The sequence below is a fragment of the Monodon monoceros genome, unplaced genomic scaffold (assembly GCF_005190385.1).
Source record: "Monodon monoceros isolate NGI ecotype Baffin Bay Population unplaced genomic scaffold, NGI_Narwhal_1 Super_Scaffold_12, whole genome shotgun sequence".
Lineage (NCBI taxonomy): Eukaryota > Metazoa > Chordata > Mammalia > Artiodactyla > Monodontidae > Monodon > Monodon monoceros.
In genome coordinates, this window is record NW_021703768.1 from 143,698,002 (window position 1) to 143,723,247 (window position 25,246).

Below are 25,246 nucleotides of genomic sequence, written 5' to 3' on the forward strand. Positions count from 1 at the left end.
CCCCCCCCCCCCCGAGTTAGCAGAAGGAAAGAAATCATAAAGATCAGATCAGAAATAAATGAAAAAGGGCTTCCCTGGTGGTGAAGAGGTTGAGAATTCGCCTGCCAATGCAGGGGACATGGGTTTGATCCCCGGTCCAGGAAGATCCCACATGCCGCAGAGCAACTAAGCCTGTGCTCCACAACTACTGAGCCTGCGTTCTAGAGCCCGTAAGCCACAACTACTGAGCCTGTGTGCCGCAACTACTGAAGTCTGCATGCCTAAAGCCCGTGCTCTGCAACAAGAGAAGCCACCGCAGTGAGAAGCCTGAGCACCACAATGACCCAATGCAGCCAAAAATAAATAAATTTATTAAAAAAAAGAAATAAGTGAAAAAGAAATGAAGGAAACAATAGTAAAGATCAATAAAACTAAAAGCTGGTTCTTTGAGAAGATAAACAAAATCAAGAAACCATTAGCCAGACTCATCTAGAAAAAAAGGGAGAAGACTCAAATTAACAGTATTAGAAATGAAAAGGAAGTAACAACTGACACTGCAGAAATACAAGAGAGATTACTACCAGCAACTATGTGCCAATAAAGTGGACAACCTGGAAGAAATGGACAAATTCTTAGAAAAGCATAACCTTCCAAGACTGAACCAGGAAGAAATAGAAAATATAAACAGACCAGTCACAAGCACTGAAATTGAAACTGTGATTAAAAATCTGCTAGCAAACAAAAGCCCAGGACCAGATGGCTTCACAGGTGAATTCTATCAAACATTTAGAGAAGAGCTAACACCTATCCTTCTCAAACTCTTCCAAACTATAGCAGAGGGAGAAACACTCCCAAACTCATTCTACAAGGCCACCATCACCCTGATACCAAAACCAGACAGATACTACAAAAAAAGATGTCACAAAGAAAGAAAACTACAGGCCAATATCACTGATGAACATAGACGCAAAAATCCTCAACAAAATACTAGCAAACAGAATCCAACAACACATTAAAAGGATCATACACCATGATCAAGTGGGGTTTATCCCAGGAATGCAAGGATTCTTCAATATACGCAAATCAATCATCGTGATACATCATATTAACAAATTGAAGGAGAAAAACCATATGATCATCTCAACAGATGCAGAGAAAGCTTTCGACAAAATTCAACACCCATTTATGATAAAAACCCTCCAGAAAGTAGGCACAGAGGGAACTTTCCTCAACATAATAAAGGTCATATATGACAAACCCACAGCCAACATCGTCCTCAATGGTGAAAAACTGAAACCATTTCCACTAAGATCAGGAAGAAGACAAGGTTGCCCACTCTCACCACTACTATTCAACATAGTTTTGGGAGTTTTAGCCACAGCAATCAGAGAAGGAAAAGAAATAAAAGGAATCCAAATCAGAAAAGAAGTAAAACTGTCACTGTTTGCAGATGACATGATACTCTACATAGAGAATCCTAAAGATGCTACCAGAAAACTACTAGAGCTAATCAATGAATTTGGTAAAGTAACAGGATACAAAATTAATGCACAGAAATCTCTTGCATTTCTATACACTAATGATGAAAAATCTGAAAGAGAAATTAAGGAAACACTCCCATTTACCATTGCAACAAAAAGAATAAAATACCTAGGAATAAACCTACCTAAGGAGACAAAAGACCTGTATGCAAAAAACTATAAGATACTGATGAAAGAAATTAAAGATGACACAAACAGATGGAGAGATATACCATGTTCTTGGATTGGAAGAATCAACATTGTGAAAATGACTCTACTACCCAAAGCAATCTACAGATTCAATACAATCCCTATCAAACTACCACTGGCATTTTTCACAGAACTAGAACAAAAAATTTCACAATTTGTATGGAAACACAAAAGACCCTGAATAGCCAAAGCAATCTTGAGAAAGAAAAACGGAGCTGGAGTACTCAGGTTCCCAGACTTCAGACTATACTACAAAGCTACGGTAATCAAGATAATATGGTACTGGCACAAAAAAAAAGAAATACAGATCAATGGAACAGGATAGAAAGCCCAGAGGTAAACCCACGCACATATGGTCACCTTGTCTTTGATAAAGGAGGCAAGAATATACAATGGAGAAAAGACAGCCTCTTCAATAAGTAGTGCTGGGAAAACTGGACAGCTACATCTAAAAGAATGAAATTAGAACACTCCCTAACACCAAATAAAAAATTAACTCAAAATGGATTAAAGACCTAAATGTAAGGGCAGACACTGTAATATGAACTCTCAGAGGAAAACACAGGCAGAACACTCTATGACATGAGTCACAGCAAGATCCTTTTTGACCGACGTCCTAGAGAAATGGAAATAAAAACAAAACTAAGCAAATGGGACCTAATGAAACTTAAAACTTTTGCACAGCAAAGGAAGACATAAACAAGATGAAAAGACAACCCTCAGAATGGGAGAAAATATTTGCAAATGAAGAAACTGACAAAGGATTAATCTCCAAAATATACAAGCAGCTCATGCAGCTTAATATCAAAAAAACAAACAGCCCAATCCAAAAATGGGCAAAAGACCTAAATAGACATTTCTCCAAAGAAGATATACAGATTGGCAACAACCACATGAAAGGACGCTCAACATCACTAATCATTAGAGAAATGCAAGTCAAAACTACAATGAGATATCATCTCACACCAGTCAGAATGGCCATCATCAAAAGATCTACAAACAATAAATGCTGGAGAGGGTGTGGAGAAAAGGGAACCCTCTTCCATTGTTGCTGGGAATGTAAATTGATACAGTCACTGTGGGGAACAGTATGGAGGAGGTTCCTTAAAAAACTAAAAATAGAACTACCGTATGACACAGCAATCCCACTACTGGGCATATACCCTGAGAAAACCGTAGTTCAAAACAAGTCATGTACCACAATGTTCATTGCAGCACTACTTACAATAGCCAGGATATGGAAGCAGTCTAAGTGTCCATCGACAGATGAATGGATGAAGAAGATGTGGCACATATATACAACGGAATATTACTCAGCCATAAAAAGAAATGAAATGGAGTTATTTGTAGTGAGGTGGATGGACCTAGAGTTTGTCATACAGAGTGAAGTAAAGTCAGAAAGAGAAAAACCAATACCATATGCTAACACATACAGATGGAATCTAAAAAAAAAGGTACTAATGAACCTAGAGGCAGGACAGGAATAAAGATGCAGACATAGAGAATGGACTTGAGGACGTGGGTGGGGAAGGGTAAGCTGGGAGAAAGTGAGAGAGTGGCATGGACATATATACACTACCAAATGTAAAACAGATAGCTAGCGGGAAGCAGCTGCATAGCACAGGGAGATCAGCTCGGTGCTTTGTGACCACCTAGAGGGGTGGGATAGGGAGGGTGGGACAGAGGGAGACGCAAGAGGGAGGAGATATGGGGATATATGTATACGTAGAGCAGATTCACTTTGTTACACAGCAGAAACTAGCACACCATTGTAAAGCAATTATACTCCAATAAGGATGTTAAAAAAAAAAAAGAGTAGCCCCCACTCGCAGCAACTAGAGAAAGCCCGCGTGCAACAACAAAGACCCAACACAGCCAAAAAAAAAAGAGTTCTGGAGATGGATGGTGGTGATGTTTGCACAGCAATAAGAATGTACTTACGGTACATTTAAAAATGCTTAAGACGGTAAATTTTGTGTTATGTGCATTTTACCACAATTAAAATTTTTTTTTGTTTGAAAGTGTGGGTTTCCAACTCCTTCTCCCCACCCCAGATTCTAATTTCGGAACTCTGGGGTGGGGCTCTGGAACTTATATTTTCACAAGCCTCGCATGCAGATGGTCTCAATCAGGCTTTGGAACCAACTGCCTTGAGAACTCATGGTTCCTTCCAGGCTCACGTTCTCAGAGTCTATGACCAGGGCTCAGCTGCACAGTCAGATCTATACCTCCATGAGTACTGACATGTATACAGGACTGTCCCCCAGTCTGACCCCCCTTACGTGGTCCCTGCCTCCCCTCCATGCTCCCCTGGGCCCTTCCCTTCCAGTCAGTGTGGGAGCGAGAGCTGGCACCCTCATACCCCTTCCACGTACCACACAGACATCTGACCCCCTGGCCAGGGCCTCCAGTCTCCCCTTTCTCTCCTGGCTTCACTGATTCCAATGACTGACCCCCAAACCCTCCCATTCACCTCCATTTTCCTGCCATTAGGGCACCATACTGCTTTTGTTCTCCAGCCTAGAAAGAAGACTCCTGCCAGCGTGGCCATGTGGCTACCCACACCCTGCAAGCTGGGCTCCAGAACGGTAGCATCTTTCGTTAGATGGAATCACGCCAAAGTTTGACATAATATGAGCCGGACCCTAAGCCCGACTTCCACATGGTTGCCTAGGGTACCTCTTTTTTTCCATCTACAGCATGGGGTGAATAAGGTCTGCTCTGGCACTTGGAAGGGCTGAAGAAGGTTTGGGGGAATAAAGGCACCACAGAGACCTAGGGCTAGGGCTGTCTGGGTCTCCACCCTGGCTGCCTGGGCCCACCAGCCCCCAGCCCGCTGCCCCCCTGCCATCTGGCCCCTTGACCATACCTGAAGCCCTGGGGGCAGATGCACGTGTAGCCGTTGACCGCATCCACGCACTGGGCCCCATGGCGGCACCTGTGGGCTGCGCAGTCATCACTGTTCACCTCGCAGAGCTTCCCGCTGTAGCCAGGGAGACATTCGCACCTGGAACACAGCAGAGCGAGGCTGTTCTACGGCCTGGCCGGCTTCTAGGCAGCCTCTCCTCTATCTACCCACGTAGCCAAGCCCCCGCAGCTCTTGCGGGCTCCCCAAAGCCTGGCCTGCAATGGGTCTCATGGGCTGTCCACAGCCTCTGGTCACTGCAATGCGATGTCTGCCTGCTTCACGTGGGGCATCTCGTCAGGAGCCGGCTGAGCAGTGCAGGGCTGCGGTCACACAGGTTTTGGCTTGGATCCACCACTGTCTACACAGAACTAACTAGTATTCAGCTTAGCCTGCCTTTGGGCCAGGCACTGGGCTAAGCACCTTTCACAGGGTGCCTTGCTAAGGCCTCCCAGCACCCTGTGAAGGAGGATCGGTCCCTCTCCAATACCAGGAGGAAACCAGGGCTCCAGGAAAGCTGACCTGACTTCCCTGAGGCCCCCCGCCGTGGAACACTTACGTGTGTCGGTGATCCTTCGTTTACAGCTAACGTGCGTCAGACCCTGTTCTCGGTGTATCTGCCACTCACTGCCTCTCTGTGTTTCAGTTTCTTCACTTTTCAACGTGACTGATGATCAATAACTTCACCTCTTATGGTGGTTTTAAAAATCACGTGATACACTGTGCAGGGCACTAGATCCACACTGAGTAGACTGTCAGTGTGATATGTAGAACGTGCTGATAAGGATGCTCCCTTTGATTCTATTCTATTGTTTGTTCATTTTTTTCCCAGGGATTCGGGCTGATATAAGAAGGTGAATCCCTTTGCCCTTGATAAATGCCTCCTGGTCTCCAGGGGAGAGGAGGGGAGCTACTGACCCAACCCAGGCCCTGCAGGCTGACCCGCCCCTCCCTGAGGAGCATGGTGTCAGCAGCTCCATCACGTCCTTGCTGACCCAGGTTTCAGCCCGGCCAGAGACGGCTGCTGGCGGCGGGTCTCCCTAAACATGGGCCTGAGACACACATCTCTGGGCTCCTCTGTCTGGGGTGACAATGTGCCAAAGTCCCAGCAAGGAAGAGACCAAAGGTACCACCTTACTCACAGCGGCTTCAGCACACAGGCACGTGTGAACACAAATGCTTCCTGGCTCCTCTACCTCCGGCAGGGCCTGGAGCCTGCACACCTCTCTGGGCTCACTGGCTGAATTCTGCTGGGCGGAGTGTAAATAATAACCACTTATCCAAGTCAGAGGAGGAAGGTGGTACGGGCAGGTGAAAGTGTGGTACGGGTGGCCAGGCGGGGAGGGAAGTGAGACCTTGGAATACTCATGTGACGCAGGAGCCTGGCTGGGGAAGCATCAGGACAAAGGGATAGTCGTCCCTCCACCCTCTCCTCACTCCACCCCCTTTAGGATGGCTGGAAGTGGGCTGGCATCACAAGTAGATCCTGGCAGTGCTGGGGCTGCCAGAACATGGTGCATGCTGTGAATTCAGCATGGCAAGGTAAGATACTCAGGGGGTGGGGTGTCCCGGGGGGGGGCGAGTTCTAGAATCCGAGGATTTACTGGACCTGCGTCCAAAAGCTGTGAAATCTGCTAAGATCTGACCTATTTACCTTTACTTATTTGATGGGTAAATCTGATATATGTGACCTATTGCTGCACCAGAAGGTGCAAACTTTCACGTCTTAGCCCCCATTCCTTCCTAGGCTTTTAAAGGAACAGCTTGGGGATGCCTTTTGGGGGCACATGCTCAATATATCACAAGCCAGGCCTCTGCTAGGGTTAAACCTGGCCCCAGCAGGCATCTGTGTTTGTGTCTCCTGAATTCTAAGAAGTACCTGCAGAGCAACTCAAGCTGTATGAGCTTCACCAAGGCAATAATAGCTGCTCACCACTTATAGGGCAAAACCCAGCCTGATAAGCATGGAATTCGAGGCTACTGAGCAGGTCTTTATGAGGAATTAGGGAAGCCATGCTCCCTCGCAGATGAAGCAGTGGAAGTCTGGAGGAAGATGTGTTTACACCCTTCTTTTCTCCCAGTGCTACAGCCCTCTCCACACCTGCGCTTCCTAAACGAAACACCCGGGGGTCTTGTTAAAGTGCAGCTGCGGATTCAGGGAGTCTGGGTGGGGCCTGGGGATTAGCATTCCCAACAAGCTCCCATGGGATGCTGATACTGCTGGTTCATGGACCTTACCTCCAATAGCAAGGATCTCTACAACACTTCTTCATCGGCCAAAGACAAGCATCTGGTGGTATAATCTGCATTCCCTGTTGTCCTCAAACGTGTTGCCTTTATCTTTTTTCTAAAGCGTAAGGGTTATGCAATTTTGATACGCATTCGACCTACTGATTCTGGTCGAGGAGTTACCAAGTGACTTCAGTAGCCTCTGGATTTAGCCGAGGAATCAGTCAGGCCCGGATTGACTCGCATCCCTTTCTGTGCACGTGTGTCGGCTGCTTGCTCCACCTCACTGAGCCTCAGCCCCACACAGGAGGTGGGTAACAGTTTCTACATCCTAAGATTGCCGAGTGTTAAGTGAGATACTAATGCACAGTGCCTGACACAGAGGGAGTGTTCAGTGCATGCTAGCCACTGCCATCTTTGTTTCTGTTATTATTTTCAGTGTGTATGGGCAGTGTTCATTATTATTTTCAGGGCTTCAGTATATTATTACTTCAGTGTTCATGTCACAGATACTGAGAGAGTACTATCTGTTGAGTTGAGGCCTCATTAGAACAGCATACAAGGAAATCCCCAAGGATAAACATCTTCAAACTTGGGCAAAGGTTGCACTGACTGCACATCTCTTTTGTTAATGCCCCTGTTCCCTGCCTTGGGATGTGAGTTGTTATGGTGATGGCAGGGGAGGGCGATAACATTATAAAATGCTGCACTGGGAGAAGGGACTTTTCATTTAAATGCATCTCAAAAAGAAGAAAAAAAAAAATCAACATTATTGAGTTGGCCTGTAGACCTCTTCAAGATTCTAAGAGACACTGTGCATAAATATATCAATATTATCTCAAGATTTTGAAAGCGAGACTGGTTTCTATATTCTATATTGTCCTTGAACTCAAGGGGTCTTGGTTACAGTAGAGAGAGTTTCCAGGGACAAGCAGTAGAGAATCGTGATCTCTGGTCCTAAGTCTGTAGCACCCCATTCCCAGACCTGCACCCTGGACCACTTCTGACCAGTCTCCAAGCTCGCCATGCTCGTCCAAGCCAGCTTCCTCTGAGCTTGCCGTCCACTCAGCCTGGAATGCCACTGATCTCCTTTCCATCTACAGATATTCTACCCACTCTTCACAGCTCAGATGCCCAGTCGCCATCACTGCCCCTTTAGGTACACGCAAAGCACTTTTCCTGTCAGTCCAGCTGGCTCAGCTTTGGGTTCAAGTTTGTGTTTTAAGCATCTCTTCCTACCCCTTTGCTCTTCCTTCAGTTGAAGAGCAGCCCTGATCTGGAGTCAAATCCTGGAGTGGGAAAAGCAGGGTCGGGGGGAGGCATCCCTCGCTCTTACTCAAGCTCAGGGAACTCGATTATGTGAAAGCCCACCCAGCACATCTCCGAGGGGACAGGAGCAGGTAAGGCAGACTTGAAGGAGGGTGCACGCACCAAAGGACCGCAGCTTCCTTTGCTCCCTCTGAAGCCAGAGGCCCTACACGCCTCTTGCGTTTTCCCTGGTGGTAAGCTCTAGGGTTGGGATATCCAGATAGAAAGGGAAAACACAGGAAGAGGTGCTTATGGCCCCCTCTCACCCTCACCTACTCTAGACTCTTCTCCCACCTGTGGGGCTCCCTCTTTCTCGCAGTGCATCCCAACTCCACCCATTCTTTGGTGGTCACTTCACATCCCACCTCCTAGGGTGGGGGGGCTTCCCTCTCTGCTCCAGAAAGTTCTCCCCACCCACCTCCTCAGAACCCCAGCAGCACTCAGAGCCAGAATCTAGGGCCCTAGGAATTGCTTCTTTTCTTAACCTTTGTTTTGTGTCAACTTTTCCTCCCCCAGGCCCACGGCAAGGGCCTTGGAGGGAGGGAATTGAAAACCTCCTGCGCTACCCACTGCCTTCAGTACAGTGAGGATCTGGGGCCTGAGGGAGAGGGAGAGGGAACAGAGAGGACAGACACAGAGGCTCAGAAAGAGAGACAGAGAGAGACTAAGAGGATTAGACCATGACTGGTCAGAGATACAGAAAAGCACACGGTAACAAACAAGTAACAGGCAGAAAGAGATACAGAAAAGCACACGGTAACAAACAAGTAACAGGCAGAAAGAGAGGAAAAAAAAATTTGGAGGGAGCCCCAGAGTCTCTGCCTCAAACCCAGACTGCTGGAGCCGAGTCCTTGGGACCCGGTGCTGGGCATGAATGAGCCTCACCTGAATCCTCTGTCCAGGGAGACGCACTTTGCCTCATGCTGACAGAGGTTCATCCCGGGCACGCAGTGGTCGATCACCTCGTCGCACAGCTCACCTGGTGGGGCGGGTAGAGAGAACCCAGGCATCAGGGAGGGTACCGGGGGGATGCCCTGGCTAGAAGTCAGGTTCATCCAGCCCCTGGCCAGGAGGTCACGGGTATCAGGGGCCCTGCATTTGCTCTTTTGGCCTCTCCTTTCTCCTGTGCCTCAGCCTCGATCTCCCTGGCAGTGACCATGGGAAGACTGCAGGACCTCACCCGGGCACGGTCACTGCACCACCATTTGGCTATCTCACTTGATTATTTAGGGGCGGCGGCAGCTGAAATCACCCCTGACCTTGGGCTATGCTTATTTATTTTTCCTTCCACACCCATGTGTGGAGCACCTCCCGTGTGGCAGCACTGTGCTGGGGACACAGCCGTGACCTGGCCCTGTCCCCCCCTCCCCCCCATGGCTAGTGCGGGGGGTGTATCTACAAATAAGCAGGGAATTAATTACAACACAGAGCTGTCAGCGCGATGACGGGAAAACTCAGTGGAAACCCAGAGGCTTCCTGGGGGGAGGGGACAGTGCTTAGCTCAGTCCACCTGTTACAGATAAGTAATAAACCCCTTGGATTTTCTCAGAGAAGAAAATATGGAAAGAATGTGTAGTTCTGGTCTCTGGATACATCCCCTTTGAAATTCACAGTGTCAGAAAATGCCTAACAGGCCATAAATACCCAAGGATATAAGCCCTGAAATACTCACACCACCTGAAAGTGTGTTTTGGGAATGTGGGAGGTAAGATAGGACGGCAGGGGAGAGGTCCCTGGCAGATGCATCTCTGAGCTTTGCGCTTCCTCACATTCCACCCCCGGCAAGCCAGGTGGAGAGGGATCTAGAAGAAACAAACTTCCAGCCAGGGAGGTTCATTCAGAGGACAGGCGTGGGCAGGAGAAGGCAGCCTGGGCTGCGGCTCCCAGGGGACAGGGCAGAGGACGGTCCTGAAGACGGCCGGGGAGTAAAAGCATGACAGGCATAGCCCCGGCGTCTGTTCTCTGTTGTGGTGAGGATAAGCTGCCTCCCACCCCGTCCTCATTTTGCCCTGGTCTCTCAAGACCACAGAGAGCACTGTGTGCCTTCTAAGCCTCCCCTCATCTGCTGGAGACACCCAGAGAGGTGTCTGTGGGGGACACTTTTTGACGTTTTCTGGCACAGACAAAACCACTACGTCCCATTCTCGGGAACAAAGTACAACAAGCCAGAACTGCACCCCGGTCCACGGCAGACGCAGGCAGGAAACCGCCTTAATGCGTGTTTCCTCAGCTCCCTCCACCCGTGCCCATCTGCCCACCGTCAGTTCAGACCCGAACGGAGCATGACCACGATGCAAGTGCCTCTGTGCTGGCTTCAGACACTACCAGGGCTCCAGGGTTCCCGAAGGAGGGGATGAACATGAACCAAATGAACAGACAGCTGAAAGGGCCCTGGGGAACTGTTCAAAGTGGGGAGGAGCTAGTGATTTGCAGGGGGTGGGGTGAGGGGTGGCAGAGGGTAGACAAGCTAGAAGAGAGGGCCTCTGGGAAGCCCCTCATAACACACTACCAGGTTGTGGGGGTTCAAGACTTTGTCCAGAGGGGGACAGGAGGTGGAGTCTTTGGAAGAAGCTAAGAAAGTGGTACTCTTCGAACGCACGACAAGCCACAGCCTGCACACAGCAACCCGCGCTCGGGCGTCAGGGGGCTCACCTGTGTAGTCTGGTGGGCACACACACACATAGGTGTTGATCCCGTCCACACAGGTGGCGTTGTTCTCACAGTCACTGTCCTCGCAGTCATCTGGGTTGATCTCACACCGCTGCCCCTCGAAGCCCAGGGGGCAGGAGCAGCTTTGGGGATGTGTGGGTGCGAAGAGGGGAGCCGTGGATCAGGGAGAGGGGTGGGTTGGAGCGGCAGAAGGGGAAGGTGGAAAATAGAATCAGTCAGGTTTCTCCTCTGGATGGAGGTCCCGGACAGCACGGTGGACCCCGGAGGTCTTGGGGTCCTGAGCAGGAAGACCCTTAGGAGCCTAAGAGGGCATTTCATCTAGCCCCCTGTCTCTGGGCAGTATTCCGTCTCCCCTGGCCCTGGATGGCTACCTCGCCAGGGGGCAATTCCCACCGGCCGTGCCTCTTTCACCACTCCCCCAGCTGGATGTAGTTTCCTGGGTAGAGCTTAAATTCCTCCAGCTGTCTCCGAAGCAGCCTCTGGATAGGCTCTTTTGCAGACAAGGAGAGAAAGAGCAAAACGAACCCTGCCCTTTTGGTGATTTTCTACTCAAGGGCAGCTTGTATCTGGAGCAGGACATAGATCAGGCTCCGCAACCAGGTTTCTTAGGAGTTAAATTCTGCATCTCAGTTTCCTTATCTGTTGACTGGTGCTATTATCTACCCCCTGCAGGCATTAAATGAGATTATACAAGTAAAACGCTTAGAAGGGTACACAGCACAGCGAAAATGTTCAGAACATGTTAGCTAGATTTAGTTCTAGGCGAAACTACCCACCTCCTTAACCTTATTCTCAGGGATGCCATTTCTCCCTGTCAGGTATTCCTGCTACTTCTGAGCCCCCTCCAGCTTCTGGGGGCTGAGGGAAGGGTGGGAGGGCCCCTCTCCTGCCAACACTTCCTGGTGAGCCTGGCTGAACACACCACTGATCAGTATGATGCATTTCCTTAACCTGTCTCTGGAGTGTTAAACCTCTTGGATAAAAACCTCAACCCCCGTCCTCTGCCCGACCTTGGCCACTTCCCCAGGATTAGACATGCAAAGTAAGTCAGCACTGATGAAGTCGGTTCTGGGCAGCTGACAAGGGGCGAGGGGGCGCCGGGAGGATGCAGGTGGGAGCCGAGCGTTTGATTAAAGAAGCGCTGCAGGGAATCTCACTCTTTCTGTGGCCCATCCCCCCCTCGTCAGGGACCGGGGACATACACCCCCATCCACGAACGTGTGTTCCAGCCTCAGACCTGGAATTCCAGGCCTCTCTCCATTTCAGAGACTGCTCTGACTTGGGCGTTTAGCTAAACAACGACACTAAACTAATAGGAAGTGGATTTTTGTGGTCCTAGAATCCTAAATAACCTCCTTCCCTCTGTGACCTGAAAACTGGGTCACATTCTCTACAAAAGGCTGGGGGAAGGGTCCTCGGGCCTGAGCTCTGGAGCTGGAGCAAAATGACTCTAAGTCCTTTTTGTTTCTCTTAGGGACCCTGGCCATTCATGAAAAAGGTCATTTCTTCAGAGCCAGACAGTGGGTAGTTTTCCAAAGATCTTAAACCACAGTGTTGCCTATTTTCCTCAAGTGAGTTACTCTGACTCTCCCCGGAGCCTTAGGACTGCATAAACGTGGGGTGAGAGTGACTGGTCAGGAGAGCAGGGGTTGCTCATGGACTGGACAGAGGGTGGGAAAGAGGCTAAAGTTTTTTTCTGTCCTCGCTGGAAACCTTACGGGAGGTAGGGGCGGTGGAGGAGGTGGGGCTATCCAGGATATCTCAAGAGCAATGTGTGAGCTGTAGGGACAGCTCTCTTTTGAGCAGAGGGACAATGTGTCAAGACTGGAGAAGCATCTGTATGAAGAGGTAGGTGATGCTTCCAGAATTCTGACCAGTAAGAGCTGTCACGGATTGAATTGTGTCCCCTCGAAAAGATATGTTGAAGTCTTAACCTCCCCCCCCACCCAGTACTTGAGAATGTGACCTAATTGGGAAACAGAGTCACTGCAGCTGTCATTAGTTAACTGAAGACCACATTCACCGGAGTGGGGTGGGCCCCTAATCCTATGTGACTGGTGTCCTTATGAGAAGACGGCCGTGTGGAGACAGACACAGGGAGAAGGCCATGTGCAGCTGAAGGTAGACACTGGAGTGATGCAGCTGCAGGCCAAGCAATGCCAGAAACTACCAGCAGCCACCAGAAGCCAGGAAGGGGCGAGGAAGAATCCTCCCTTGCCGGTTTCAGAGGGAGCACGGCCCTGCTGACACCTTCAGTCTGGGCTTCTGACTTCCAGAGCTGTGAGAGAATCCATTCTTTGGTTCCAAGCCCCCCAGCCTGCAGTACTTTGTTATGGCAGCTCTAGGAAACAGATAGAGGAGGGACAAGGGAGCAAAGCCTCTGTCTGAACAGGTGGCTCTCCCTTTGCCAGCCTGCCAGGTGCTGCCCTGAGGGGCAGTGCTTTCCTGCTGCTTGAGGATCCCACACGAGCTATACCATCCCAGGGGTGTGGGCCACATTGCCTGCACCCTCCACCCCATTTTCCTAATCCTGTGGGTCTGGGCCATCTTCCTCGAAAATTAAGTCCTAAAAATATTCCCAGTTCCTTTGAAATCCTCAACAACGGAGGGTGGAGACGGGTCCTTCCGCTCACCTGCAGAGAGGGGAGCAACACAGTCGCCTGCAGGGGGCGCTCCTGTCCCTTGCCGAGGCGGGTCCCTGGGCTCGGGGGTGGCGGTGAGGGGGCACAGGGGGCGGGGGCAGAGCCAGGCTTTCAGTCCTGGAGGCGTGATTTCCTGGCTGAGGCCAGGTGGCCACCACCGTGAGATTTCTGGATAGTTTCTCCCCCCACCCCCCGGGGCTCTCAATGGGTGAGAGTGTGTTGTTTGGCCCGCTCCAGGCAGGAAAACGAACTCTGCCTTGCATTTCACATTTTAAGAGTTGATTCTGATGGGGCTGGCTTGACAGATGGACACGTGGGCGGCTGGGTTCCCTGGGGAGAACCCAGAGCCCAAAACCTGATGTCCTTCGCAGAACACGCAGCAGCCCTGGTCAGAGGGCTTTTGACAATTCATTGTTTGCAACCTGAGCGCTAAGACCTCCGCACACAGCTTGCCACCAGATGCCCCCCCCCTCTACCGCCTGACCCGCTGGCTCACTGGGGGTGCCAAATGGGCCAGTTCCCACTGGTCTGCTTTGCCAGGGTAGGGCCCGGGAAACTGGACATGTGCACACAGCTGGGAGGGTGGGAAGCAGGGAGGGGCCTGAGGTTTGGCAGAGCGGCAGAAGGCCCGCTCCAAGGACAGGGGTGAGAAGAACCTTAAGTGCCTTCTACCCCTTTTCTTCCTGAGCTCTTAATGCCAGGGAGGAAAGAGGTGAGGCTTGGAGACTCAGGAATGAGTGTCAGGATGTGGGACCTAGAGCCAATCAATTCTGTGCCTCAGTTTCCTCATCTGTTAAACGGGGATACTACCTACTTGTACCGGATAGGGTCCTCGTGAGGATTTAAATGAGGCTTAGAGTCACTGCCTGGCACATAATGAGCATGTAATCAATGTCACCTATTATTATTGCTTTTTATAACACAGAAAAGAGTGGTGGAATTACCAGGCTGGCAGGTCTTTGAGCCATTATCCCATCCTACCCTGACTTTAGCCAGCAACTGTGGCTTCCCTCCTCCTGGCTCTGGAGACGGACTACCTGAATTCAGATTCCTGTACCAACGCTCACTGTGTAACTACGGACAAACGATTTATCCCTTTGATGCCTCGACTCCCTGATCTATACAAGAGGGATAGTAGTAGCTGTGTTATAGGGAGTGAAGAGCCTTGGAGTCATTCACATAAAGGGCTGGGCAGAGTGTGGGCACCCACGGGAGGCACATAGCTGTGCTCCCTCAGCCTGCCCCAAGAGCCTGACCATGAAGACTGAGAGGAGGGAGGGCCCAAGGGTGAGCTGTTACCTGAACCCATCGCTGTGGCTCTCGCTCAGGTGGCAGGTGCCTCCGTGCAGACAGGGGTTCTGGAGGCAGGTGTTGATGGGCACAGTGCAGTCTTTTCCCTGAGGAGCAGGAGAGAGAGAAGCGTGTGGTTAGGGAGGCTTTCTGTGGCTGCCATGACGAAGAGACCCCTGTGGGTTCCCAGCGTCCTTTGGGATGAGGTCAGGGAGATGGAGGCCCTCCCTGGGACAAGCCTGCTGTGTGACCCAGAGAAAGCCCGAGGGAGCCCTTGCCTTTGGTCACTCCACAGTGAGGAGGGGAGGAATGCTGAACTCAGGAGTCTGGGCCCCAGCTTCACTACTTCCCAGGCTTCACCCGCTTTTCGCCATCCTACCCTGTAGGCCGAGAGCAGGGGCTTTGGAGCCAGGAAGACCTGGTTTCATATTCCAGCTTCACCTCTTCCTGGTTGCCTGACCTTGATCTTGTATAATAAGCCTTTTAACTTCTACAAGCCTACCTTATAGAGCTCTTACCAGAATTAAACTAGACCTTAATATTACATAACACATTTAGCACATAGTAGGCATTCTATAAATACCAGTAGATGATATTACTACTAGCCTCACTGAGGCTTAACGGTAATCCACAACTTGTAGGGTGGACTACGGCTGAAGTGTGGTCCACAGACCTTGGCCCTGTAAAGTGACAGCCCCCCAGAGAGTCATCTTTGATTGGTCTGGACGTGGGCCCAGGTGTTGGCATTTACGCTCAAGTTCTGCAGGTGATCCTGATGTTAGGCCAGATTGAGATCTCCTGTGAGACAGAGTTTTGGGTGGAGTGGGATTCCTTTGGAGCAGGCCCCCCTGAAGGGGACGTCTGAGCGTGTGTAGGTGGGGAAGAGCGTGTGGGCAGAAGGAACGGCGAGGGCAAAGGCACTGTGCAGGGAGGCTGAGACAGAGACTGGACGTCAAGACCCAGCGTCCCAGGGAGCATTGGTCCTCTGCGTCCAGCTTCTCCCCTGGGACCCGTGGATCAGTGCTGCACCCAAGCCTTTGCCGGCGGTCCTCGGGAGGACCCGGGGGGTCTGGTGGCGGCAGGGAGGCATCTGCTGCGTTTGTTTCTGGGCTGTGGGCTCGGCGTGGGCGCCGTGCCAGGCGGGGGTGATTGCGGGAGTCCTTCCACTGCCACACCACCTGCTCGCCATCTGCCTGAGAAAATCCTCTTCCCTGCTCCGCTGCCGCCGCCAGTGCCCGTGAGGAGCGGACCGGGCTCTGCCGAGTAGTGCCGCCTTCTCACTTTCTCCACGCCGAGCCTCAGGCCCTGTCTCCAGCAATCTGAAGGCAGGCCCGCGTCTGTCTGCTTCCTCTTCGAGCCCCGTCACCAGCAAAGGGCCCGTCAGAGGTTTCTCGGAGGGGACACGGAGAATGCAGTTCGGGTTGGGGTCTGGTTGTATCCTAAACCAGAGCAACGTGGGATCCCTTTCAGAAAGTCCATGCGTCGATGGAAACTGCGAGGCTCATTCTCACTGTCATTTACGGAGCACATTTTCTGTTCCAGGCATTTACGGAGCACATCTTCTGTTCCAGGCCTCATGCTAAGTTTTATATTGCGTATAATGTTCGTAACACCCCTGCAAGGTTGGTATGGTTGTTATTACCCGCATTCTAACAGAGGGAAGGCAGACTTGGAAAGTGAGGTGCTGCACCCACGATCGCACAGCAGTAAGTGGAACAAGCACAGCTGAACCCGACATCCAGTCCAAAGCCAGCGCCGGGAACTGCAATGCTATGCTGGGCACTTATTCTGCCTCTCTCAAAACACGGGCTCTGCAGTTAGGCCAGTCTGAATGCACGTGTTAGTCCGGCTACTGCTACGTGCCTTGAGGAAATTACTAGCTCTCTCTGAGACTTTTTATCATCTGTAAAATGGGAATAATGATGCCTACCCCGACGGAGTTAAGGAATGATTAGAAATCACACTCATGTAAGGCACCTGGCAGGTAATGGTAGCTCCATGATTAAGAGCTATTCAGAGAATGACCGTGCTGATCATGGGGCTCTGAGATAGAGCTGAATGTGGGTAATTAAAAGACTTTTTCAGGTCTTTGGTTGTTGCTAGGTAGTTCACGTGTGTGCACGTGCGTGCGTGTGTACGTGTATGTGTGTGTGTGTGTGTGTGTGTGTTTGTAAAGGTTGTGGCTGGGGCTTCTAGCTTCCTTTACAGGAAACCAGCAACAAGCCACCTGTTCCTGATGGCCCACTCCACACCCTGGTATTAGGGACCGGCATACACGGTAAAGTTAAAAGGCATCCATATGACAGCTGCTGAGTACTTACTGAATGTTAGGTACTGTCCTAGGTGCGCTGCATGTGTTTCTGTACACTTGATTCTCACAGCAAGGCTGTGTGGCGGGTCCTAGTGTGCAGATGGGAGGCCTGAGGTGCAGCCACTGGCCATCACCACCCAGCTAGGGAATGACAAAGCCAGGATCCACACCTGCTGCTCTGTGTAAATCCACAGCCTGAGTTTTCTCCACTGAATTAATACAAGGGAGTTTGAGGATCCAGGCGTTTGAGCATGTTTGCTTAATTTCTAGTCTTCCCCTACAATATGAATGTGTGTGTGTGTACGTGTGTGTGTGTGTGTGTGTGTGCAGGGGCGTGGGTCTGGGACTCCTGTGGGTGTGAGGCCTGGGGTTGGCTGCCCGGGGCAGGGAGGCTGTCCGACTGGCCTCATAGGAAGCCTTTGGCTCTCTTGTCTCAGGCTCGGGCCCATAGGTGGCACTCTGACACTGTCTATTGGAAGCACAGCTACAGCTGAGAAAGCCACCAGGGAGCCCTGTTCCCCAGCGGCAGTCTGCCCCTCAAGCTTGTCACTATACACATAAATCCCCCTGGGGACAGGACACCCGGGGATGCCAGCTCCCTTCTGCTCAGCTTTACCAGGTGGGGGCATCAGACAGGCTGGGGACTGTCTTGAAATTCTCGACGTGCCTAGTGCCTTCAGATGGGTGTCCTGGGATGGCTGGAATCTGGGAAGCCAGGAGGGTCCTGGGGAAGAGGACCCAGTCACGGCTTTGCTGACCCCAGTGAGGTGCAGTGAGGGGTTCAGCTACTCGGGAAACCTCCAGGCGAAAGTGGGGGGGGGGCTTTGGAATCATGTAGCCCTGGGTCTTAACCCAACCCTACTGCTTAAAAGCTTGGGCCAGTAAGTCAAGCCCTTTCAACAGTCTGAGGCTCAGTTTCCACATCTGTAAAATGGGAATCAATAAGTCCTTCCTCACAGGGGAAAAGATGACTAAAATGCCAAGCAGAGTGCTTGGCACATCATCCATACTTTATAGATGTTAATATGGAGGCAGGATAATGTGTTCTAGATGCTGCTGGGTGAGAAGAAAGGAGGGAAGGGTTATTCTGGAATTAGCCTGGATTTCTGGGGAGGACAGGAGAACTGGGATCTCTATCCCAGCCCTTGTTGGCTGATCTGAGCCTGTCAACCGTGAAGGCTGGCCTTTTAATCCTCCATCCCTGTATCCTCCTCAAGCTGGCACCAGTGCTTCCAGGGCTGGCTGTCTTGAGGACAGGGAAGGGAGGTGGGGGGAGGACCTGGGAATCACCCTGGAGGGAGGTCAGTGTGGTGGGTTCAAGGGATGCCTCTACTTGGAGGTACTTTAACTCTCGGAGACTTAATTTCCCCACGTTCAAGAAAGAAAATACAAATATTACATTTCCTCCTTATCTCAATGCATCACTGTCGAGACTATATGGGGTCCTCTATGATGGGTGTGAATGTGATACAACTGGGCAGCCCCCAGCAGTGCTGGGGAGAACGGGAGAGTTGCTGGCAAATGCTGTTTTGGAGTGACCTGTAAAGTGGACTTATCCACTGTCCTTGGAGAAGGGAGAGTCAGCAGTGATCAGTGCCCCTCCCTGGACCGTGGGTGGTAGGGGGCGGGGCCTCCTGTCGTACCTTGTAGCCATAGGGGCAGGCGCAGCGGTACTGCTCCACGGGATCCTGGCTACATGTCCCGTTGTTCTTGCACGGGCTGGAAAGGCAGGCATTGCACTTGGCCACAATGTTGATGTCCACTGGCCCTGGACAGCAAAACCAGAGTGTTGGTGGCAGGTCCCCAGGTAGGCTCACTGTCACACCTCCCTCCTCCTCTGCTCTGGCCCCTCCCTCAGTCAGCTACCAGCCCCTCCCATCTCTGTCCAGAGGGCAGCTGGCCCTCCGCAGCCAGCACATCCAGTCCAGCTAGAGTCCCATTAATTCAGCCATCATCCAGAGAGGAAAAAAAATCACAGCGGGACATCATTCAGAAGCACTTCTCAGTCAAATCAATTACTGTAATTAGCCTGATCTGATTCTGGTGCTAATCTGCAAACAATGCACCATAATTAGAAACCCCTTGTGTACCTCTTTATGTTCGGGGAGCTCTGGGCCCAGGCTCCATTTGGACCTCTCATTTTTCCTTCCCCAAACACCCCACCTCATAGTCTGTGCAGGGCTAAGGAGGGCACAGTGCCTGGGCCAAAGGCACACATCACATAGGAAGTTCTCCTTGCAGAACCCTTGAGTCGGCAGGAAGAAGTAAGAAATGGGCCCGGAAGACACAGCAACGATGCTGATGAGGGATCACAGTTTCAACTGTGTCCTGCTCTCCTCAGCCATCAGGGCTGGAGGGAGGGAGGCCACGTCCCTACACAGAGCTTTGTAACGGGCTGCGCTGCCGCTGCAGCCAGTGTTGACAAAGCCCTGGATAATCAGGCCCTATTTCATGTCAGGACTTTAAATGATCCCAGGATAACAGTCATCAGTTTGGAGATTGGGTTGAGATTGACCGCAGGGTGAGTCTGACCATTTGTGGGTGGGGTGAACAGAATGGGCTGATTGAGAACCAATGCCAGCTGGCTCAACTCTGGCTTCACCGAAGAACAGAGACATCGTCTGTTCCAGGGAGGCTATGTGTTCCAGGGACACAATGAAGTTTTAAAGGTAAAGTGTATCTGTAAATCAGAATAAACATGGAGGCCTTAGGTGATGAGCAAAGGACGTTAACAGGCAAATGTGTAGTACAAACGGAAAGTAAATTTTTGGGAAAAAAAATAGTTCCCCCAATAATCAAAAACAAAATATGAGGGGATATAATATTTTACCTATTGAATTAGCAATGATTACAAAATGAGATAAAAGAATGCAAGGGTCTGATGAAAAATGCACTCAAACGATGCTCCTGGGAGTGAAAATTGGTTACAACCCTTTCTGGAAATCAATTTTGCGTTAAGTGTGAAAACCTTAGCAATGACCATATACTTTATTTAAGGACATAATTTTAAATAGAGAAAGACATATATGCAGCCGTGGTCAGAAAAAAATTGGAAATACTCTGAAAGTTCAAAACCAGGAACTGGTTAAAGAAGTTATGATGGAGTGTTAACAGCTTGGTGGTTGAGACCATGCACTCTGGAATCAGAAAGACCTGGAATTCTCTTAACTGTGTGATCTTGAGAAGTCATCTAACCTCAGTAAGCCTCGGTTTCCTCATTTTTAAAAGTAAGAATACTACTAAAGTAGACTCCACAGAGGTGCTGGGGAATTAAATAAACGACTCCATGGAAAGTGAGAATTAAATGAAATAATACATGAAAAAGTGCCTAACATAATGCCTGCCACATAATAAGAACCCAGTAGTAGTTTATCATAATATTCATGCAGTCAAATCAAAATCTCATGTGCCCAAAATGTGCTGTAGTAAAACGCTTATGCTCTAAGATGGTTGGGTAAAAAATGCAGGTTAGGGCTTCCCTGGTGGCGCAGTGGTTGAGAGTCCGCCTGCCGATGCAGGGGACGCGGGTTCGTGCCCCGGTCCGGGAAGATCCCACATGCCGTGGAGCGGCTGGGCCCGTGAGCCATGGCTGCTGAGCCTGCGCGTCCGGAGCCTGTGCTCCGCAGCGGGAGAGGCCACAACAGGGAGAGGCCTGCGTACCAAAAAAAAAAAAAAAAAAAAAAAAAAAAAAAATGCAGGTTAAAGATTTTCTCAACTACGCAAAAATACGTAGAGTAAGAGGTCAACGAGGAATATGTAGAAATGGCAGCAGAGGGACTTAGGGGAGCGAATGACAAGTGGACCCTTAGATGCAGGTCCACATCAGTTTCAGCATCGATTTTAGAAGTCACACCTGTTGAGATGCCTAGCTCTGACAGGCTGCTGGAGACACAGCAGACCCTGCAGGGGGCAGGGAGGGGTGAGTCAGCACCTACCTTTGCACTGGAAGCGGTGGGTGGGTGTGGTGAGTAGCAGTCGGTCAGCCATGGGCTCGGGGCTACTGCAGCGGGCGATGCCAGGCTCCTTGTACCCGGCCTTCACCCACTCCGAGAGCCAACGCAGGCTGCAGTCGCAGTGGAGTGGGTTGGTTCCCAGTGCCCTACGAGGCAGAGCAGGAAGTCAGGCTCCCCCGCCCAGCTTGGCCCACAGGCCCCGTGGTCTTGGTCCTCTGGAAAAGCAGAATTTTCAGACTTTGGCTAGATTGGGGGTGTCTGACAGGAGGACCAGCAGAGACTTCACTGGGGTGAAGTCAGTAACTCCAGACTGTACCTCCAATCCCCGCAGATGTTTCAACCCCACCCAAGCCCCTCCCATCCCTCAGGCTTTGCTCTCACCTACCCTGGTAAGATTCCATCCTCAACTCACCCCCAATCTCAGCCCCTCCAGGAGGCTCCCTGGACCTCTGGCCATTGATTTTCTGGCTCTCTTGCCCCACTAAAGGTTGCACTGGAGGATGTACTCTGCAGAGAAGGTTTTGATACCCGGCAACCTAGGAAGCAGCTTCAGACCACTGAAGGAGCTCAGAACATGCTACCCCCAAATATGCTGCTCTGTCTGTTGACTATTTTGAGGGGAAGGCACTTGAGAAACGGCAGATGCTGCTTCTAGCTAAAAGCAGGTCATATTCCTATGAGAACGGTACCCTCCCCGGGCCAGGAAGAGAAGGGGGTTGATACCAAAATGGATCTGTACAAACCAACCTACTAAAATAACGCTGCCCTTCCATCAGTTTCTGCGTGATTTCCTAGTCCCGGTCCCATGATTTACCGCCCCCAGTCCAAGCTCCTCAGTCGTGTCAGAGCCCCATGCTTCATCATTCTTCGTGTAAAAATGGTATATAAGCTTTGGGGCCCAATGGCTTCTTTGGGTTTTCATTCTCCTTTTGAAGACTCCCACATACACATAAAAATATTAAATACATTTGTATGCTTTTCTCCTGTTAATCTGGCTTATGCCGGGCCGGCCACAGAGCCTGAGAGAGTAGAAGGAAGGTTCTCCTCCCAGGCACCGCTCAGCTTACAAGTGCAGGGGAGGGAAATGGTATCATCCAGTGAAGACACCTCCAAAGTGCTGTTTGAGGAAGAAAATACGAAAACTTCTGCTGATTTTTAACCATAGCCTTTAACATTTCTATTTTTTGAATGTTTTATGATATGCATACATAATATATCAATGTTGTATATGTGCACAATACAAAAATAATTAAATATACAGACAGCAGTTATACAAACTCAAGCATTTTCACCAGCAGTGCTATGTAATACCTAATATTTATGGGCCTCAGTCTCTCCTGTGTAAAATGGGAGGGGACTACCTGATGCCGAGTGTAGAAAGAATATGTGCTTTGGCGTCAAGGCAAACCTGGATTTGAACCAGGTCTCTGCCACCTACTAGCTGTGCAACCCTTGGACCAGCTCTTCAGCCTTTCTTAACTTCAGTTTCATCATGTCCAATAAGGAGATAAAAATGCCTTACTGCTGTAAGAAATATATGAGATAATTCATCTAAAGTGTTGAGCACATAGTAAGAGTTTTATGTCCGTTCTTATTAAATATTTACATTGTTTACATAATTGATTATGTCTTTGAAGGCATCCGAAGCAGAGAACTCACAATGTGCACAATGTGGGTACATTTTTGTAAATAAAACACACTCTATTCATATGGAAAAAACCATACTGAGGTGGTAGCACTGATAGTATTATCTCTGGCATTATAATCTTTTCTGTTTTGAGGAGATGCACATGGGGGAGAAACAGGGCTACTTACAGATGGGAAAGAGAGGTCAGGTCATTGAAGGAGCCTTCGGGAACGCTGGAGATGTCGTTGCCATGGAGGGTTCTGAAGCAGAAGCACAGGTCAGAAAGTTAACCCCCAGTAACAGCTCTGAACTCAGTACACTCTCTTGGCGTCCCAGGCTGGCCCAGCCATGCCTCTGAGCACGCAGAGCTCCACTGCCTGCAGCAGGAGGGGATGTCTCCTTCATGTCACGTACACTGATGTTTCCGTGCCCAGATCAGCAGCAGGGATGTAGGGAGTAGAGGGTTAGGGAAAGACAAAGATGAATCAGACGGACTTATGATGGAATCAGAAATCAGTCCCTTTCAGCTGTGGGACGTTGGGTGAGTTACTTTCCTTTTCCTGGCCTCCATTTTTGCACCTGAAACATGGAGACAGAGAGCAATCTAGTGAAGGCACTGGGGTTTCAGAGATAATGTGAAGAACTATGGTTGAGACCAGAAGTTCTGGAGCTGGGCTGCTTGCATTCAAACCCTGACTCTGTCACTTACCAGCTGTGTGACTATGGGGAAAGTTACTTACCCTCTCTGTGCCTTGGTTTCCTATCATAAAATGGGAATGAAAGAAAGTAAAAAGATTTGCCACAGAAGGTACCTTTGGTTGTGGGTGCATTAGTCCACGCAGAGCCTGGCATTTTCTAAGTACTAAATGGTTAACCTTATTAATATTTGTAAAAGGTCTTGAACAATGCCTGGTACAGATCAAGAAACTGGTTCCCTTCATATTCACCTAAAGAGATTTTAGGGAGATTGAGAAATGCTATCAATCCCAGCTCAGAAGACAAAGGGAAGGGGGCACTCAGCTCCTGGGGAGACTCCCCGGAGCCGGACACTCATCTTTATGGGAAAGGGTGTGGCATTACCCACACACGTATGTGGGTGTTGTTCTTGTGTGCACCTGAGTACATTATCCGACAGTGTGTCCGAGGGGCCAGGCAACCTGCTTGGCTTTAATCATGCCTCTCTCCACCCTGCGGTGTAATAGCTGGGAGCTATGCTCGCTTGCAGGGTGGTGGCACACACTGAGCTTTCAATAAGTGCCTGGAGAACAGGTTTTTGAAAAATATTGAAGGAACACGGCTCTGCTGCTCAAGTAACAACATGAGCAAATCCACAATTCGTGGGTTATACCCTCCATGGAAGGATTAGTCATCCACTGCATACAAAATAATCCCCAAACTGCTGACTCACTTTGGGGCTGGCCCGTGAAATGCAAGGAGTGACATTCGTAGAAACTCAAAGGTGTCCTTAGTGGCTGCTGGGCACCGTCCCCTGGGCTGTGAAGGGAGCCCTAGTTAAACAAAGGGGGTGATTAACGTTGACTGTGAAAGTGTAAACAGGATAGTAACTTATGAATCTGCTCTTCTGTTTTCCTCTTAACTGATGTTAGCTTGCCCTGGGTCTTCGGCTGAAATATAGATGTGAGCTTAATTACACTTAATAATGAGCAGGGCCTCTCAAGCTGACTGAGCATCAGGGCTAAAACACATGCAGATTTCTGAGGTCCATTCCCAGAGAGTCTGATTCAGTGGGTCTGGGGTGGGGCCTGAGGTTCTGCATTTCTAACACCCACGTGCCAGCCCCCCCCCCCACCCGCTCCCCCAGATCCCTGGTCTCCCTGAATGGCAGTGTGAAAGCTTTCATTGAAGCTTAGATAGCCAGGACAGCAGGATGAGGGTACCCAGTCCCCTAAAGAGTGTTCGTGGAAGCTTCTCACCTCCCTGAGTAAGAAGGGGCTAGAAGCTCTTCCTCACACTTTTATCAGTACCACTTAGTCTCTAATCCATGTGGTTATTTATGAATCACACCGGCTCCCATCTACTATTAACTTGGATGACTTCACGGCTGCTTGCTGTTTGGCGGACGCACCCAGCCCCGCTGTTAATCATTTCCGAAGGCGGCTCGGGCTCCGGGAGAGGCACAAAGCCCTAATTTAAAAACACCAAATGACCCAAAGGCAGCTTTGGTACTGTGACCCCTGCAAGTCGCACTCCCATTTATTACGAGCTGATCCGCTGAGGCCTCTATAAACTGCAGAGTAATGGGGCTGTAATTTACTGGGACAACGTTAAAGAAATCTGCCTACACTGCACGTTCTGGCTCCTGGTTTGGCCCCCAAGGAAGGACTCTTGCATGTCCAACCACCCTCCTAAAGGATGCCAGGGGAGTGGCACAAATGTGCCCTCCCAGGAAGCACTAAGCACTCCCCCTTTCCCTCTCGTTCTCCCTTACACCTCACAGGGAGCTGGTGCAGGCAGGCAACTCTGAACTGGGAATGACTCATCTTCAAGCATCCGGGACTCTTTTTTCCCTCCTGACTCTTAGGAGGTGTTAAGGCAGACTAGGGAATTTCAGGATGTAGATGAGGACATCATGAGAGCAACT

At 50.1% G+C, this 25,246-nt stretch overlaps 1 protein-coding gene across 2 annotated transcripts in view; it reads right to left on the reverse strand.

Moving 5' to 3' along the window:
* SLIT3 (slit guidance ligand 3) overlaps nt 1–25,246 on the reverse strand; it is a 620,113-nt gene that overhangs the window by 33,477 nt on the left and 561,390 nt on the right. For both annotated transcript variants that reach the window (XM_029218173.1, XM_029218174.1), the window contains 7 exons: nt 22,833–22,904; nt 21,000–21,163; nt 18,708–18,832; nt 14,763–14,860; nt 10,804–10,943; nt 9,037–9,130; nt 4,579–4,716 (listed from right to left, as the gene is read on the reverse strand). In XM_029218173.1, coding sequence (XP_029074006.1) covers nt 4,579–4,716; nt 9,037–9,130; nt 10,804–10,943; nt 14,763–14,860; nt 18,708–18,832; nt 21,000–21,163; nt 22,833–22,904 — 831 coding nt within the window. The remainder of the gene's footprint in view (nt 1–4,578; nt 4,717–9,036; nt 9,131–10,803; nt 10,944–14,762; nt 14,861–18,707; nt 18,833–20,999; nt 21,164–22,832; nt 22,905–25,246) is intronic.